This window comes from Rhinichthys klamathensis, unplaced genomic scaffold (assembly GCF_029890125.1).
Source record: "Rhinichthys klamathensis goyatoka isolate OS25496 unplaced genomic scaffold, OSU_Roscu_1.1 h1tg000030l_1, whole genome shotgun sequence".
Taxonomy (NCBI): domain Eukaryota; kingdom Metazoa; phylum Chordata; class Actinopteri; order Cypriniformes; family Leuciscidae; genus Rhinichthys; species Rhinichthys klamathensis.
In genome coordinates this window covers 2,300,646-2,319,274 of record NW_026606580.1, presented here as the reverse complement: position 1 = coordinate 2,319,274, position 18,629 = coordinate 2,300,646, and the positions used below count along the sequence as shown (strand labels likewise).

Below are 18,629 nucleotides of genomic sequence, written 5' to 3'. Positions count from 1 at the left end.
AACATTCTGAAATGTTTAATGTTTACAGAAGAAATGCAGTTTGTGTATCTTCAGTGCAGCTTAAACGACTTTTACCAGACGGGAAGATTTCATAATTAATACAGATTAGCATAGTAGGTAGCTATATAGGAAATTTACAATTACTTTTGTAGGATTTTTTAAAGGAGAAATTCCAGGGGACTGCTACACAGCGCAAAAAAAAAAAAAAGAAAAAAAAAAAAGGTTTTGCAGCTTTTCATTCTCAGGTTTTTCTTTTTTTTTTTTTTTTTGTCATGGTAAACTGGAGGGTAAAAAGCAAGGCGGCGAACACTTTTTATGTAATTCCTAGAATGTGCATATTTTATTTAATGCATTGTTTGAATTAATAAGTTTACTAAACCAACAGCACGCTCCCAACTGCAGCTTTCTGTTCATGTAAAGGCGTTTTATGTGAACACGTGGAGAACATAAATCATGTGCACTGACAAGAGCAGTCAAGCTACGGCTGTCAAAAGAGGGCTTGACTTTCGATTTATTTGGACGATTTTAGTTGAATTCAGTTTGAAGGCACAGTTATATGGGATGTTCTGCAGATGACTTGCTTTGAAACAGAACTTCACTGTGAGTTCAGAAATCACATGCTCAAGTTTTGTCCATATACAGTGTCTCAGTCTGATTTTGTAAAAGACAATAAATGTATATTTTTGGATGAAAATGTTTATTTTTTTTAATAATATCATAATTACACATCATTACATTAATTAAAAAAGTTGGGCATTAAATAATGTTTTTTATATAACAATAATAGATAGAAAAGTGAAAAAAAAAAAATTTGGTCTTGATTCATGTTTATGTCCTCTCAGGCTTCCTGAGACTTCTTTTCTCTCTGCCTGCGTAACTTAACGAAGGCCTGAGCTTCCTTTTCACCCTTCCTGGCTTCAAGTAACCTCAAAGTATTTTCACCTACAAAAACAGATGGCACAAGAGCATATTGAGTCGATACATGATACATATAACATGCTTAAGGGGGAAAAAGTACATTTTGTCATCATTTGTCAATCTCCCCTATGTCATTCCAACCTCATTTAATTTGAAACGGTGTGCATATAGGTGACGTACTGTTGGGTTTGGGGTGCATCAAAGGTAGGCGTATCTGTGCGGGCTCTGGATTATGGGGTCCGCCTCCGACTCCTGGCACTGCCTTAAGAGACAGAAACGCCTCTCCTTCGAAGTCATCGCTCCTCAAAGTGTCATGGTCCAGCACTGTCACCAGCAGACATGCTCCTGGAGACTGGCACTTCTCTAATGTAACGGAACTGTTACCCCCAGAGGACAGAAGCCACATTACAACCATAAAACAGCAATAGCATTTATATTTTGGATCCTCTAAAGCAGGGGTTCTCAACTCTGGCCCTTGAGGTCCACTTTTCTGCAGAATTTGGCTTCAACCCTGATCTAACTCACTCGCCTGTAACTTTCTAGTAATGCTAAAGACCTTGACTAGCTTGTTCAGGGTTGGAGAAAAGCTCTGCAGGAAAGTGGACCTCTAAAGACACCCACATCTCTATTCAATTTAGCAGTTTGTATTTGTTCTTTCTCTTTGTCACCCTCTACTAATGTTAGGATGTGCCATAAACTAATGAGCTAAATGATGTAGATTGAACTAATGAGTGAACAAGGGTGATACGGGTTACTGAAAGGCTTTTATAAAGAGCCTAAGTGGCCATTTTCAACTAAAAAAGGTAAACCTTTTATGCGTTTTGGCCATTCATTTATACAACTACGATGTTTTGGGGGCCATAAAACAGGTTTCAAACTGCAAGTGTTTAAAAATGATACCGTTACTGTCTCCGTCTAAACTACAAAAACGTGAATTTTTGAAAACGATGACGCCATGCGTATTATGTGTTCAGTCTATAGGCGTTTATCTTTACAAAGTAACATCGCTAACTAGTGTGGCATACGTAGAACAGCGTTTTTTTTGTCGTTTTCATGAATCTGTGTGAACGGGATCATTTTGACAACCTTATTGTTTGTATGCAAAAAAACATTTCCGTTTTTAGTACATTCTTGTTTTGTAAACACCCTAAATTTGGGGCTTTTACTAAAAGAGAGCTTAAAAGTGAAAGTGTGTGTGGCATTATCAGCATCTCCCTCGCTGCATAATGCATGTACAGCTCCAATTAAATTGAGATCATTCCATCACAAATTAACCTCTCAATGAGTAACATTGGCTGTCTATTATTATAGACTACAAAACATTATACATTTTTTTTCAAATGAATTTTAATCCTCTACATCTGTTTATCTTAATACCCAGCCAATGAGAAAAGAGGGAGTTTTATATGACTTCAGATTCTAAAAGTGAACTGAATCCGTAAGGGTGTTTGTTGCCATGAGAGTGAGTGCTTCGTTTACATACAATTCAAAGGACTCTTCAAACAATGGGTTGAGATCACAGTTCTTGATTTTGGTGGATCGTGACTCTACTTCAGAGAACACGTGTCTTGGTTCTAGAGACAGCTGAACAAAAGGGTCACTGGAACCTGTAATGAACAAAACAATCCAGTTTTAAAGGATCAACAGACACAAAATGAGTTCTGAGAAAAGCTGCAGCATCATTTATGTGCCGATACCACTTCTGAAATGTATCTAATGCAATGACATTCAGATATTTTTAAAGGGATAGTTCACCCAAAAATGACAATTCTGTCACCATTTATTCACCCTCAAGTTGTTCCAAATCTGTATGAATTTATTTCTTCTGCTGAACACAAACGATATTTTGAAGAATGTGGGTAACCAAACAGTTGATGGGCTCCATTGACTTCCATAGTATCTATGGTAGTCAATGGGGCCCATCAACTGTTTGGTTACAGACGTTCTTCAAAATATCTTCCTTTGTGTTCCACAGAAGACCTACTAGTTCATGATTCATCAGATTTCCACATTCTTTTAGATTAGCAAGCATAATATAAAAGGAGAGCGTTTGTCTTCTCACCATTTGAGTCGAGAGGAATTAGATTGACAGCGTTGAGAACCTCTACATGCAGTTTCTCCTCTGAGCGTTTGTACGAGGTGATGAGAGTGACGGCTCCGTATTTCTCTCCGTTAAACACTTTCTGTAAGAAATGTAAACAAATCCATGTCAGGAACACTTTGCTGGATCTTATGGGTAATTTCATACTCTGATCTCACCTGTTCCCACACATTCCTCTCGAAGAACTTCTCTATCAGCTGGTTAGAGCTTAAAGAGTTTTGCGTCAGGTTTACCCGCAACGTCTGAGGAAAAATAATCATGGATACACAATCGTTCAAAAGCTTGGTGTTGGTGAGATTTTTTCATTTTTTGAAAAAGAAGTCTTTTATGCTTACCATGGCTGCATTTATTTGATCAAAAATTGTAAAATCAGTCATATTGTGAAATATAATAAGTCAATTTAAGATAAGTGTTTTCTATTTGAATATATTTTAAAATGTAATCAATTCCTGTGATGCAAATCTGAATTTTCAGCATCTTCAATGTCTCATGATCCTTCAGAAATCGTTCTAATATACTGATTTGGATCTTTTTTATTACCAATGTTAAAAACAGTTGTTCTGCATAATATTTTAATGAAAAATGTTCATTCTTTAATGAATAGAAAGTTCAAACAAACAGCATTTATTTGAAATAGAAATCTTTTGTGACATTATAAATCTATTTACTGTTACTTTTTATCAAAGTAATGCATTTTTGCTGAATGAAAGTATTAAAACCACTTTTGCGCAGTAGTATACATATTTGAAAGGGAACAAACAGATATAAAAACAAGAGCATAAAACAATAACACTGACCTTATATTCCTCAGTATGTAGTGTTTCATTAGGTAGTCCATTACCTTCAGCATAAAAACACTGTTCTAAACACTGACAAAACAAACACATAAAACTAGATTTTTGCATTTCTGAAGAAAATATGAGGAGTGATTTATCTATGCAAAACTTTCCCCCGTGCTAAAAGGTTACTGATGCGTTCTGGGTAATGTATTAATATGTGGTTCTGGGTAGAAAATTGTAATTCTGACAGTTTAGAAACAAACCACACGCTTTGAAGTAGCATCCGTGCGGGACGAGTTACATGCTAGAGTGTAATATTTAGGGTTAGACTGAAAGGCTGCACTAACCTGCAGTGTGTAGAGTAATCTCTGAAAGTAAACCAGGTGACTGTCCTCTAGCTGAGACATCTGATGCAGAATCTTAACTGAGTTCATCCACAATGGAGTAAGAAGACTGAAAGAGACAATAAAACCTATAAGAAGGCTAAAATATACAGATATAGTCACGCTGAAGAAAAAAAAAGTTAAGATACCTGTTAAAATTCTCCTGAACCAAATTCTCATTCATATACTTCAGCTCTTTTTCCAGATATTTCATTAAAGGAACCACAGCCTGAAAATAGAGATTTAAATACTCAGTATTGCAGTGGTTTAGAAAAAAAGTTATTTTAAACCTCTAGCTGATAAAACTCAAACACAAATGCCTTACTTCCTCTGTATCTCTGGAGGGAAGCCTTTGACGCGAAGCCATGTTGCGAACATGTGTCTCAATGTCTGTCTTTAACTAAAAAGAGTGACATCAAACATGATAAAATGTGTTCTGGTTGTTTTGTGAAAGCATCACTGAGCACTCTCTTATTCTTATAGAAAAACTGGCATGTTAATCTTACTCGGAGGATGTTCTAGCTAACGTTGTGGCAAGGTTCACTCAAAGTTATGAACAAACATTCTTCCAGTAACATTGATAATACATTTGTTCGAAGTTATCTGGTCTTTAATAATGTTCTCAAAAAGATCATACATCATTCATGGAACGTTTATAACACTACCTGTTTTTCTGTTCAACAATAGCCATGTTATGAAAAAAGTCTTCAGGCTGATTTTTATGATTTAGAGCAGATTATTTCCATCATACTTTGACAACAGTACTATAGACAGTGTTGGGGAAATTTACTTTTAAAAGTAATGTGTTACAATATTGCATTACTCCCTAAAAGTAACTAATTGTATTACTTGGTTATTTTTTTATGGAAAGTAAGGGGCTATGTTACTTTTGCATTACTTTTTCTCACTTGGGCTGGCCTTGCTTGTTTTTCTATAACAAAACAGTTCTATTTTTGGTTCTATTTTCACACCAAAAGTGAAATAAAAAGCCTCAGGCTGAAGGAAATGTAAATTCACGCCTGTACAGGGGAGGGCGCAGCTCAAACAAATTCTCAACTGTGCAGCCATTCTGGAATAGGACGCAGGAGAAGAAAGTTCAACACTTACTTTAACAAAAAAAAAAGAAAAAAAGTTATTTTAGCTTATTAGTATGGTTGAATTGGATCCTCAAAGGTAAGTATCAACGACATTGGTCTATAAAGTGAGATTAAATACATACAGTATATTTGTGCTATTTAACATATTTAATTATTGCAGGTTTGTGTAATATTCAGAGTTTGCATTTCACTGTTTTTATTCATTTTGAGGAATACTGAATCTGTTTTTGTGCAAGTGAGATGAGTAACTGCCTGCTGACATAAGTCTAGAACTACAATAACCATCATGTTTACACACAACACCTCTGCCCTTACTCACAATTTCTCTCAACATGGGGTAACTTGTGTTACTTATTTGAAAATGTAACTAATATATTTAGTTGTAAATTCAAAATGAATGCGGTACTTTTCCTCGTTACTTAAAAAAGTAATCTGATTACGTAACTCACGTTACTTGTAATGCGTTACACCCAACACTGAGTATAAATGCCAGTTTGGAGACACAGATTGTACTCTCAATAGTAAAATTTATATAAAACTATGAAATGACCAATGAAATAATCTCTCAACTGATGCCATTGATTGATAATGTAATCGCAGTTATGATACCTTCTTCCCGAGCGTGTCGACTGCAGAACGGATCTCTCGGTTCAGGAGGGACTGTGTGTGTTGCAGCTGTGATGGAAGTGTATTCTGGAACTGAGTTTCTCCAATCACGTTTTGCGTGCGTTCCCGGAGCCCTGCCCAGTTTAGCCGCTGTGGCAGACGTGTTAGAACGGTGTGCAGATGCTCTAGATCGTTCACGACCACGCACAGCTAAACCATGAGGAGATACAATTATAACCAAATGCACATAATTATAAAAATCAAGCTAAAACACCATGCAAAGTTAAAGAACATACATCACATGAGAGACTCTATCAGAAAAACAAGATGTTAATACAAATTATTATATAAACCAGACAGAATATGCTACATGTCAGCTGACAACTAGATATAGAACGAATAAGTAATTTTCCATGCACATCTAAAAGAAATCTAAAAGAATGACATCTATATCACTATTCATATATGTTTTCTAAACATAATCATGTGCTGTGGATGTATGCTTTTTATTTTATATTATATTATTTTATTTTAAGCAGGCCATAAACCAACCATTGTATTACCCATTATTTTAATCAAAAGTAAAGGTAATCCAGATATCAAAATATTTGCATGCAAATTACTAATAAAAAAAAAAAAGAGTACATTCGAAGAAGTAAATATCAACCATCACAAAAATTCTGTACTGGATTAACAATAAAAAACAAAGAAGTCTTTGTTTCGAATGGGGGTGACAATATGTCTGTGAAACATAGGGCTCTGAAAGGGGCTCATGGTTTCTAACCACTATCCATAGACAGAAACATTTAGAATAGGATTTTGAGCAGCAAGTACAGTGAATATGTATGAGTGACATCATCATTATCATCATCATCTCACCATTTTTATCGCACTGTCTCGATCCGAGTTCACAGAGAGCTCCTTCACTCGAGCCTTCAGCATCTGACAGTATGTCGATGAAATCTTACACACATCCTGTAACACACAATGCACACAAATTAAGAGAGAGCTATTTGGTCACACTGTAAAATGCACATCCACTGTATCCCACAGTTCAATTAAATGCTACAATTTTAGTGTGCATGTGTGTACCTCTGTGAGTTTGACCATAAGCATGAAGGCCTCCTCCGGGTCAGGCCAGCTCAACTGTTCCCAGAGCTGAGCAACGGGATGCAAACATGCTGCAATGTCCACTGCAGAGGAGCTGTGCTTGATGGGAACTGCTCCAGTCTGCAGCGGCTGCAACTACAAGAGACGCACAGAGAGACACGATGTGAGTATGTACCTTCACCTTTAAAGTCAACATGTTCAGCTTATCACGGCATTTACATTTTTGCTTAATGTGAATTAATAAGAACAATGATAAAACCGTTTTTACCTGATCCACTTGCACAGCCTTTTCCACCCTCGCCATAGTGGTGCTAAAGGCTTTATTTAACCAATATGGAAGAGCATCTCTGAAGTCCTCATGGAAACTTGTGAGCTGCAGTAACTTGCCTCTATAAGAGAAATCAATACTTCATGTTTGTGATAAAGACAGAAAATACCCCAGCCATTTTTAGGACTTTAACTAACGTGGTAAGGTTCTCTCAAGGTTATGAACAAAATGCATTCTGATTAAATATTAACACTGGCAAACATCTGACCTTTTTTGTAAGAAGGCTTTGTCTTTGTGGATGGCTTGCAAAGTGAGATACACAGGAAACAGGCTGTTTGCCAGCGGCTGATCCATTTGATTCTCCAACTGAGAGAGTGTAGCTCGCAACTCATCAGCCAGCTGTTCACACACACACAACAGTTAAGGGACAACCAATAATCTACTGACCATAAAAAAAGTCTAATCAGAGAAGAAATGCAGAGTAGTTTTTTTATGTATATTTCTTGATTCTCACCAGAGAGTCCAGTTTTTGGTAAACCACAGTGAAAACATCCAACTGCACAGCACTGGAAACAGAGTATTTTATTACAATGAGTCATAAAGACTACTTGTCAGTGATGTGATGGACAAGAATGGCTATCAAACTAACTGACCATTGTTTAAGTGGCACAAAAATAGCCAAAAAACAAGTTTAAGAATGGTGAAGATTAGGCTTAATATAGTATACATAATGCAAATATATCCAACGAGCAGCAGATAGGCCTATATTCAGCACCGACATCCTGAAGAAATTCAATGGTTGGGAGTTAATGAGCTGACTAAATTACAACAGAAAACAACCTTATAGGTTATAGTATATATGCATTAGTATATATACAGTTCATTATTCTTACCTGACAAACACCTTATTCCAGACATCTTTACTGAGTCGAACGTCTTCTTGCACTTCTCCAATCAACCGAGAGAGGGCGCTGACGCTCTCTAACAGATCCTGTCAAAGAGCAATTATCATGAACCTAAACTCACAAAATGATTGGAATAATAGGCTATATTTTCTATATACATCTAGAATGAATGTCAATAATCTGCATGGTTTCTCACCTTGGTCATTGGCTGATGTAAACCTTTTTTGATGTTAAACCACTCTACGGTGCCATTCTGGGAGAAAAGGAACATGCTTTTAGGTGATTAAGACTTTTAAAAGGTTTTAAATGAATAACTATTATTTAAAAATATAGCGATTAAAATATTTAGTTGAAATGTGTTTAATTTGTAATATTTGAATTGAGTCATACATATAAAGTCCCAAAACTGGCCTGTTTGTTCTCATGTACACAGAAAAACATTATTTTGGACAGGTGTGCAAAAAGTATTTTATTGTGGTGTAACGTGTAAGATAAATATAAAATAAACTCACAACAACAGCATCTGTGACCTCAACGTGCAAGTCAAATTGAGCAGGATTGAGCTTCTGAAATGCTCGGGTCTTACAAATCTGGACAAGAACTCTATATAAACACAAAACATAAATATACTTTATGGGAGTTCTGCATAAAAACAATATAGACAGGAACAACTTATACATGGTTAACTTATGTTATGTAAGTTTGTGTGTGTTACCTGAGCAGTGTATGCAGCCGTGGTGTTGTTTTAGGGGTTGGAGGATAGATGTCCCTGTATTTGGACACTAAGCAGAGCCCATACTGCAGAAACCCATGCAGAGAGTCACCTAGCTCCTGTTTCTGTTAGCAAACAAACAAAACACTATCTTGATTATCAAAATTATCTGGCAAAAAAAGGCAAAATACACTGGAAAAACTAAAAATGGTAAACTAAAAATGGTAAATTAACTGGTTTTATTCAAGACAAAAATATTTGAACTATCCTAACACTGAACTAACCTATAGTATGTATATACATTAATTTATACCAACAAAACAAATGTTTATGGGCAAATCAGGTACAAATCCCTCTTAAAGGTAACAAGTGTACAGCTACAGGTTTTATTTTACTGTGCAAGAAGAAGACAAAAGCCCACAATATAATCCGTTATTATTATTTGTTTGGTTCTCTCTTGTTTTTGCATGTGTTCCTGATTTCTTGCCTGTCCAAACATTATCTCCACTCAGTTTGGCATGTTTCATTGCAGTATCACAAATAAAACAATTAACAAAATATGAAATCATTTTAAATAATATTTCAATAAAGGGATAAGATGTAAATTTTCCTAGACGGACATGATATATATATATATATATATATATAATGTTATATATATTACATATACATATATATACAGCATATGCATATACCTGTCTTGGGTTGGTAAGGTTTTTAAAGTCTCACATTAAGGTGATCAAAAATACAGTAAAAAAAAATTGTGAACAAAAAAAACCTTCAAATTTAAAATTACTGTTTTCTATTTTAATATAATTTCAAATGAAATTTATTCCTGTGATGCAAAGCTGAATTTTCAGCATCATAACTCTAATATTTTTGTGGAAACCTTTTCGGGATTCTTTGATGAATAGAAAGTTCAAAAGGACAGTATTTAAGATTGAAATCCTTTTTAGCATTATAAATGTGTTTATTGTGACTTTTAATCAATTTAATGCATTTTTGCTAAATAAAAGTATTTTATTTAAAAAAATAAAATAAACGGTAGTCTATGTATTTATGTATATACAGTATTTTTATATATATACACAAAAACAGCAGAAATGAACCAAAAAGTTTGCCATGAAACATTTTTGCTACTTTGGTGTGACAGCAAAGACAGCTCGACTTTACCACAACATGACTCTTGGATTTGATGACATGATATCAGTTGAAAACACTGATGATTTATGTGATAAACTGTGAACACATCATGTGACACAGTTGCAACATTCCTGCTTGTGACTCAATGTAGCAAGTACTATCTAATTCTGTACATCAACACCCACTCTGAAATCTGTATGTGTCAACTTTCATATCACATAGCCTAAAAAACTACACAAGAATCACCAACCTGCTGGTGGGGGAGTTCCTGTTGGCACCAGTGATACTCTATACTGGTTAGCTGCTGGAAAAGCACGGTTGAGTCCACCTCCAGGTTTTGGTACAGTTTGCTGTATGCTACCCACTTCCTGTTTAACCCCACAAACAACCCATACAAATGCAAAATAGATTTAAATCAGTCAGCATGTACTCCATTCATTACATTTAAACTGCTCAATAACACTGTTGAGTTCAGATATGTTAAGAGTGATATATGACATGTTCTTACGCCAAGTCTTGGAGGAAAGGTGAAATGTCATTCTGGTTGGCATAGTACTCGAGCAGGGCCGTCCCCTCCCCACACAACTCTCCCTTCCACGGGTTACTGTCCTGAGGGGTGAGAGTAGAGTAGGAATGAAAAAGAGAGAGAGAGAGATGCAGAAAATATTGTGAAAAGAATAGCTGAGTTTAAACTTTACAGTATATAAGCAGTAAAGTGCAGCAGGAAGTGTTGTTGAAGCTTACACAAACAGTGGCCGTTTTAGAAAGATATTTCATCATTTTTTAGAGAAGCTTTCATTAATTCTCTCTTAAAGATTTACAGTACCTGTTGTTTAGAGATATGAGCTTGAACAAATTGTTGCAGGATGCCACAGTAGTTCACATAAGGACTCCGTCCAGCACTCAGGTTCTCATCTCTCTGCCAATCATAATTCAATCATCAGATTCAACAATCAAGTAAATAAACTATATATGAAGTGTACTAAAAGTCTAATAGACAGGTTGCGATGTTCATCTCTGGTACAACTTTGCCACTTTGTTAGTCATTTACTTTGGATAACATACCACACATCACTGTTATTTCAGTATTTATATACTATTATAGTTTTTTCACATTTTAAATTAATATTTGCATTTATTTTTATATTTTCAGCATTCATTTTAATTTTAGTTTATACTTTGTTATATGCTTTTGTCATTATTATTATTATTTTTTAAATATAACTTTTTAGATTTAATTTATTTTTATTTCAGTTTTAGCTCTTATTAATTTCCAGTTAGTCATTTTAGTGCTTCAACTCAAATTTATTTCAGTTATTTGCCAAGGCAACATTTCTAATTTTAGTTTAAGTTTTTCATCTCTTATTTATATTATATTTTAGTTTTATTTCGATTAACAGTTTTGGTTTTATTTGAGTTAATGATAATAACCGTGCCATACATAATCATGCATGAATATTTAGGTTCAGTTCTCAAACATTACAAGATGAATTGAAAATAAGGCCACATGCTGTGGTCATTCACACACAGTTGCACTTCACTTTTAAAAAAAAAACATACATTCAAATGACACTTCTTAAAAAAGTACTTGCAACACAGTGGAAAATCCTTTTTGTGATCTTTACCAGTTACCCAAACAAAAATCACCATTTTAAGTACTGGACAACATGATGACCAGCTGATTCACACAGGAGAAAAAGCCTTCACCTCTTTATGAATGAATTTAAGCTGAAGATGACACTGTCCTCTGTCTGGGTATGTCTCTGTTCGGGGCTCCAGGTTATACCACGTGTCCTCTGTGCAATGCAGGTCCTGCCCACAACACACATATATACAGTAAAACACATGCCATGCAACAGAAATATGAGAGATTGAGATTTCTGTGTACTTTATATCATAATAATAATATCATATTATAATATTTATTTAAATATTGCATGAACAATATTTGTGTCTGATGTAGGACAGGGCTTGATACAGGTCTGATGTTTTGAAAATCATAATAATAGAGTCATTAACCAGTGATGCAGAATACCTTCAGTTTTAGAACAATATACCCCAAAAAATCATCCTGGCCTTTCTCTTTTTTTGCATCTTTTAGCATCCTGTGAAGAGACAGATGAACACTCAACATTAAATTAAATGCCAGCACCATTTGGAAAAAAAATTTGTTAAGTGAAATACTTTAATTTTAAAATATTTATCTTAAATTTGTAAAAGCTTGTAAAGCCTTAAATGTTTCAAACCTTTTAAGTCCATGGATGTTTGTGCGAAACTCATCAAATTTTTGCACTAGTGACACCTCCTCATCTTTGTCCCTTTAAAACAAACATTTCTGAGGTATTTAGAATTAAAATATACTAAAAACATATACAGTACAATCAGTATTTAAAAAAAAATCTCTTCACTCACCACATCTCAATGTGGAAATTGGCATTTGAGATGTCTTCAAACTCTCTGTAAAAGAGGAGCAAGCGTTGAGACAAAACGATCCATAAACAGCCGGTCAAATACTTTCTATAAAGGTTTTGCGTACTCACAGTTTGAAGGTCTCGTCCCAGATGGGGTTGAGAGTCTGTTTCTTTATAGTTGTCTGCAACACCTGCCCCTTAGCTGAATCCCGCACTACTGCTTTCTGAGGTTTATTGGATGATCCACCTCCATGAGAATCCTTGTCTTCATATAGGATCGACAGCAGGCAGTACGGATCACTGAATCCTGTTAGCAAAAATGCAGAGAAGGTCAGACACATCTAAGAGGTTGTCTGGATATTAGTTATTTTAAAAATGTCTGAAAATCCAATAAGTTTTTGTATGTTTCTTATACTATACTGTAAAATTAATAAAATGCAGATCATACCACTAATGTCCTTCCCCAGAATTCCCTTAGCTTGTTTCACTGTAACCACGAGGCAGTAGATCGGGACCTAGTCATGGAGAAATTTACATAACAACAACAAACAAGCTAAAATAACATCACTGGTATGCGGTAAGAGGCAAGCTTTTCTTGCAATCTTGTTGCATGTCAAGTTTGCAGATGCTTTTCCGAACACATGAGAACACATAATACTTTCCTGGGGTCTTGATCAGTAATGACTAGCTGACTGTACATTATGCCTTATAGATTACACATATGTGACATAGAAGATTATATAATCATTTAATGTAAATTTTTGGACATTATTCTTACCAACAAGCTCTGGACTTTTTCACTCAAGGTTTTATGCTCTGCCTCTGTCATGGAGAATGCCTGTCAGAGAATGAATATTTAAAGCACAATTATTAAAACATACTAAATGCAATACTTTAACAACTACAAGACTACAAAAACAAAAATCCAGAAGCGTGTGTTGTACCTCTCTTATATAGTCTTGAAACTGCTTGGCACTGTATCGCTCTTTTGTGTGTGGTCTTCCTAAACTATGATTGATTGTGTACAGAAGTTCCTTATACAGCGGTTTGAGCTGCAGGGACAATAATAGTCATTATTTCACAATGCTCACAGGAAAATACTTGAAGTTATCTGACTCTGATGAATCATTACCTCCTTCTCTTTATGTCTCTTTTCACTCTCCTCTGGGTTCTCTGAGTCTTTGAAATCCTTGGAGATATAGCAAATATAATAATTGGTTTAAATAATATAATTTCCTATTCACTGCTGGGTAGTAACTGATTACATGTAATCTTGATTACGTAATCAGATTCCAAAAATTAAGTACTTGTAATTATATTATATTATATTTTAAAATACTTGTAATCAGATTACAGTTAGTTTTTTATTGATTACATGATTACCGTACATGTTATTCTCACAATGGCAATAAATTATTCATAATTCATTGATTCTCCATACTACTACAAGCAGACAAACAAATAAAATCTTTTTAAAAATCTTTTTTAGTAAGTGTTACTTTTCATTAAACTCATGAACCCCCTGCAGTTCCATCTCAAACCACAGTTTGGGAAACCCAGATGTAATGTAATATTAAATGCACTTCATGTTATTGATAACAAAGAATGAAATATTTTTTTTTCTCTTGGTATTTTTTTTTTATCAATATGGTACAAGATTATCCTATTCAAATCAATGTGATAAACGAGTTAGCTCGAAGGTCATCTAAAAGTACAAGATTATCATATTCAAATCAAAAGTAGTCCGATTATGTCACCATAAAGGTGTAATGTAATGGATTACTTTACTAACTACAATTTTTGTCTTGTAATTTGGAATCAGTAACCGAAAACAATTTGTAAGTAATCTACCCAGCACTGCTCCTACTTTCGAAAATATAAGTGGCATCAATACACTTTTAAAATCCCTTAAAAAAAAAAAAAAAAAAAAACATTTTATGAGAGATTACAGAAGGAATAATTCCTTACCTTTCTGTTTAGTTTTCTGGTCATGCCAATTCTCCGTGCAGGGGAGGACTGAAAGAGGAACAAGAGTTTCAATTAAATTCAATGAGTGAGACAGAAAGAAAGAAAGAAAGAAAGAAAGAAAGAAAGAAAGAAAGAAAGAAAGAAAGAAAGAAAGAAAGAAAGAAAGAAAGAAAGAAAGAAAGAAAGAAAGAAAGAAAGAAAGAAAGAAAGAAAGAAAGAAAGAAAGAAAGAAAGAACTCATACAATACCTGTCTCGGTCGGATCCGAGTGGACCCTGCACTTTCATTGTGGGACTACAGATATAAACATATAAAACAAAGAAAGTAATTGATAATAAATATACAAAAGCATTGTTAAAAATAATATAGAAACAACGTCCAAATACAGTACTCCTGTGTACTTCTTACAGTCCTACGGCACAGTGGTTAGCACTTTCACCTCACAGCTAGAAGGTCGAGCCCCGGCTGAGCCAGGAGGCCTTTCTGTGTGGAGTTTGCATGTCCACAATCCAAAAACATGCAGTATGGGTGAATTGGAGGTTAAATCGTCCGTAGGTGTAAATGTGTGTGTGAACACCAAGCCTGCATGTAATGGAAAGGATTGGGGAAAGACCTGGTGTCCGACCCAGAAAAAATCCTCACCAAGAAAATTCATGACCCTTAGAATCACCAAGAGTCAAATACGACTGATATGGGAATGAATGATTTCAAACACAAGTCTTTATTCATAGACTCTGTGATCAATCATGACATAATTATTACATCATATGTTTGTCTGTTACTAATTATTCCAAGATATAAAATCACATATATAATTTCACATAAACCCTTATGTGATAATGATCAAGTGCCAGGCTCTACACGGAACATCCCTATGCAAATATGTGATATTGGCCTGTCGTCTCTGCTGTTCTCTGTACTTCCTTATTATTAGCAATAAGGAAACCTCATGACAGTGACCCACAATCATGGGTTTTTCTCTGACAGAACACATGTCTAGTGTGTAGCGAGTAAAGACGCCTTAATCTTACTGAAAAAAGAAATAAAGGAACATGTTGCCCTGGAAAAGAAACTAGTGGTTGTGGCTATTAACTGTGATATTGTGAATATATTGTGTGTGTATATACCAGCAACATGTCCCCAATACCAGCAATCCCCATGAGGAAAACAGCGAATAAATCAATAAATCATACTAAGTGATGCTTCTTTGAAAATGTAAAAATGCAGAAAGTTTTCTGTGATGGGCTTAGGGTTAGGAGATAAAATATACAGTTTGTACAGTATAAAAATCCATATGTCTATGGAATGTCCCCATAAAACATGGAAACCCAACATGTGTGTGTGTGTGTGTGTGTGTGTGTGTGTGTGTTTTAACATCAAGAGTTTAGGTTAAAATGTACCATTTTTAATCACCTTTTGGCATTTTTGCAGTTAATAATAGCTCAAAATAGTCCTGTAGTGTGATAAATTACAGTATTTTGCAGAAGTACAAATATTATCACTCAATTAAATGAAGTCAGCAAAACTGAACGGTAATTATAAAAGTATTATTAAAAAAAAATTACATTTGTTTTAAAATATAGCACTGTGGGACACCGGTGTCACTGTTTGGCATGTCAACTAAATAATTGCATACTTAAGATGAGAGATCAGGCTTAATAATTTCAAAATACTAAAAATAATTTATGAAGATAAAAATAAAAAAAGATTTTTAAATAGCCATGCATTTTACTAACCTCTTTAGGAGGAAGAAGTAGATTTTCCCCCTGTGTGGATGCCCCATCTTGGACTGGTACCATATTTTACGGCTTGTTTTTGACCTCCACTCCTTTACATGAGATACACCTCACCCGGTTATTATTCAGATCTCTGAAACACAAGCAATGTAATTAGGTGAAGGATGCCGACAGCTTTTCTTTAGTGCTCTATCAAAGAGTCAGCCGCTTAAATGGACCAAAGTGTTGAGTCTTCACAAACGTCTCATGTTTAGGAGCGCAGCAGTGTTTCATTTAGGGTGCGGAAGTTGCCGTTTCCTGTTAAAGGTCGGACCTGCAACTGAACTGTTTCTTCATACAGCAGAAACTGCTACCACGTCTTCTCCTCTTGTTGTTCTGTCACTCCATCTTCCTTCCTATCTCACCATGCAGATCTCTATGCCACTCACTCTTCATCTTTACATATTTAGTCTCTATTTAAACCCCCACAGTGCAGTTCAAACAGGATGCTCTGCTCTCATATTTTCCATGGTTTGACATTTTGTAGTATGTCACCCGTCTGTAGCTGTAGCACACTAACTTCACACCATTTGACGTGAATGGTCCTTGCAGTGTGTGATCCGTTCTGGTGAATATTAGCAGATAACATTCAGTAGTATTGGAGAACACCACTGATTTGCATTACGAGAGGAAAAAGCTTCAGATCGCAAAGCAACAAAGGTGTTGAATCTAACATGTACCAAACTCTCTGTTGGGAAGAATCAGTGGGAGAATGTGTTTTTCAAAATAAAGACAGTGCTCATAAATCTGAGCATATCACGAATAGACTATATGTAGATTTACATCCTAAAAGCAACTGTAAATTAAAGGGAAGAGAGGGGGAAAAGAAGCAGTTTTTTTTTTCATAAGTCTCTACTGAAATAACTGGCAAAAACAAACACAAATAGATTAGAACAAAAACCATCTGCATTATCTACACTAAAGGGAACAAATGCTTTACTATTTCCAAGGGAGGCATAACTGCATACATTTGTTTTGTTAAGCATAATTTTGCATACAGATAGCATGCTATTTCAGTTAGGCTCAGTTATCTGCAGGACAAATTGTGATGTCAGTGTTTAAAAACTATTAGTCACTAATATAATTTATTGATTCTACCAACATATAATTTCAAATTGCATTTGTATATGGAAAAATACCACAAAAACACATTGTCCCTTCCTTAATTTGCAGTTATAAATCTACAATATAATATAATATAATATAATATAATATAATATAATATAATATAATCTCACTTCCACAGTGGTTGTAGATTGCACTGCGGTGCGAAGAGTTATAGCGGCATCATGTGGTCATTATGAAGAACTTCTGGAGTTGAGAAAGATGCGAATTTGTACCCTGGCCTGGACAACACTATACAAAACACAAACACAGCTAAAGATAAAACCAGGCGTAAAAGTTTGACAGTTTATTTATTTTTCATTTTCAATTTAATTGAAAAAGAATCTTTAGTAAACGCTAAAGCAAAACTATATATTTTTATTTTTATTTCATGTGTATCTCTCCATCCTGAATGTGTGGTACAGTAGTAGGATGTTTTGCATGTACTGTATTGCATGTTGTAGTCGTACTGAAATTCATATTGCATGTTGTCTTGTTCACTGTGTTGGATTTCATGTTGGGAGCAATTCAGTAGTATATATATATTCGTGATTGAATAGAAATGTGGACTCACTGGAAAGGCAGATTCGTGTCCGTCGTATTGATCACTGCATAGCACGCGCCGCTGGTGTAGTGGTATCATGCAAGATTCCCATTCTTGCGACCCGGGTTCGATTCCCGGGCGGCGCACAATTTATTAATCCTCTAATAATTAAATCACAAATATTACTAAATATCGTCCCACTCAGCGATAATATTAAAGAGGCTCTTTGATGAAGTGCAATAATTCCTGTGTAAACTTCAGAATTTGCCGCCAGGCCTGGTTGTATAACCAGATAAAGTATTAAAAAACAACAACATATCTGTACTTTCTGATAGAGTCTATTTTCTATTGACAATAATGTCCCGCTTGTTTTTCTGAGGTCTCGTTTACGAATACAAACCGTCGGTGTCTTTTCTCGTTAAAGCGCGTGACTGCGCGCGGCGCGGCCTATGAGTGAGCATTTTATTGGTTGGATCTACTGAATCAATACCGTTATGCACCCGTTTTTTAACAAGTCAGACTCGGTATTTTGAATCTAAACGAGACTGAGCGGCACTGATTGAAATGAGCATAGACATATTATGAGACATCGTTCATCAACGAGCAGCTGGATTGGAAAAGTGTGTAAAATGACTGATGACCATACACATTTGTGTTAATTACATGTGATTTAACATTTTTTATGGAAAGACTATTCCTAGATGGTCTTAGCAGAATTTTAATAAAAGTTTAAGCGTGTTCGATCGGATCGGTGTTTTGTAACGAATCGGTTGAGTGAATGGTTCAATGAGTCACTCTTAATGCCT

The 18,629-nt window shown here is 35.1% G+C and overlaps 1 protein-coding gene and 1 non-coding gene across 3 annotated transcripts; one reads left to right on the top strand and one right to left on the bottom strand.

The window, feature by feature from the left end:
• Window positions 1-246: 246 nt before the first annotated feature.
• On the bottom strand, window positions 247-16,562 carry unc13d (unc-13 homolog D (C. elegans)). 2 transcript variants are annotated; one of them, XM_056245449.1, is made up of 34 exons: window positions 16,137-16,544; window positions 14,650-14,694; window positions 14,402-14,449; window positions 13,566-13,622; window positions 13,378-13,485; window positions 13,212-13,271; window positions 12,882-12,948; window positions 12,563-12,740; window positions 12,435-12,479; window positions 12,269-12,340; window positions 12,058-12,127; window positions 11,730-11,834; window positions 10,849-10,941; window positions 10,531-10,631; window positions 10,273-10,390; window positions 8,883-9,004; window positions 8,680-8,770; window positions 8,364-8,420; window positions 8,156-8,253; window positions 7,777-7,828; window positions 7,531-7,661; window positions 7,263-7,383; window positions 6,977-7,129; window positions 6,764-6,859; window positions 5,888-6,094; window positions 4,507-4,581; window positions 4,331-4,410; window positions 4,146-4,251; window positions 3,817-3,888; window positions 3,178-3,261; window positions 2,981-3,101; window positions 2,402-2,525; window positions 1,099-1,295; window positions 247-942 (listed from the first exon to the last, which is right to left on the bottom strand). In XM_056245449.1, the coding sequence occupies exons 1-34, from the start codon at window positions 16,197-16,199 to the stop codon at window positions 839-841; spliced, it is 3,321 nt and encodes a 1,106-aa protein (XP_056101424.1). In that variant the 5' UTR covers window positions 16,200-16,544; the 3' UTR covers window positions 247-838. The 2 variants fall into 2 exon arrangements, 1 of the variants encoding a protein (XP_056101424.1); XR_008806659.1 differs by lacking the exons at window positions 247-942; window positions 1,099-1,295; window positions 2,402-2,525 and having other exon boundaries at window positions 2,988-3,101; window positions 3,817-3,860; window positions 16,137-16,562.
• A 1,336-nt stretch (window positions 16,563-17,898) lies between these two features.
• On the top strand, window positions 17,899-17,969 carry trnag-ccc (transfer RNA glycine (anticodon CCC)). Its single transcript has one exon. It is a non-coding gene; the product is annotated as a tRNA-Gly (tRNA).
• The last annotated feature ends 660 nt before the right edge of the window (window positions 17,970-18,629 follow it).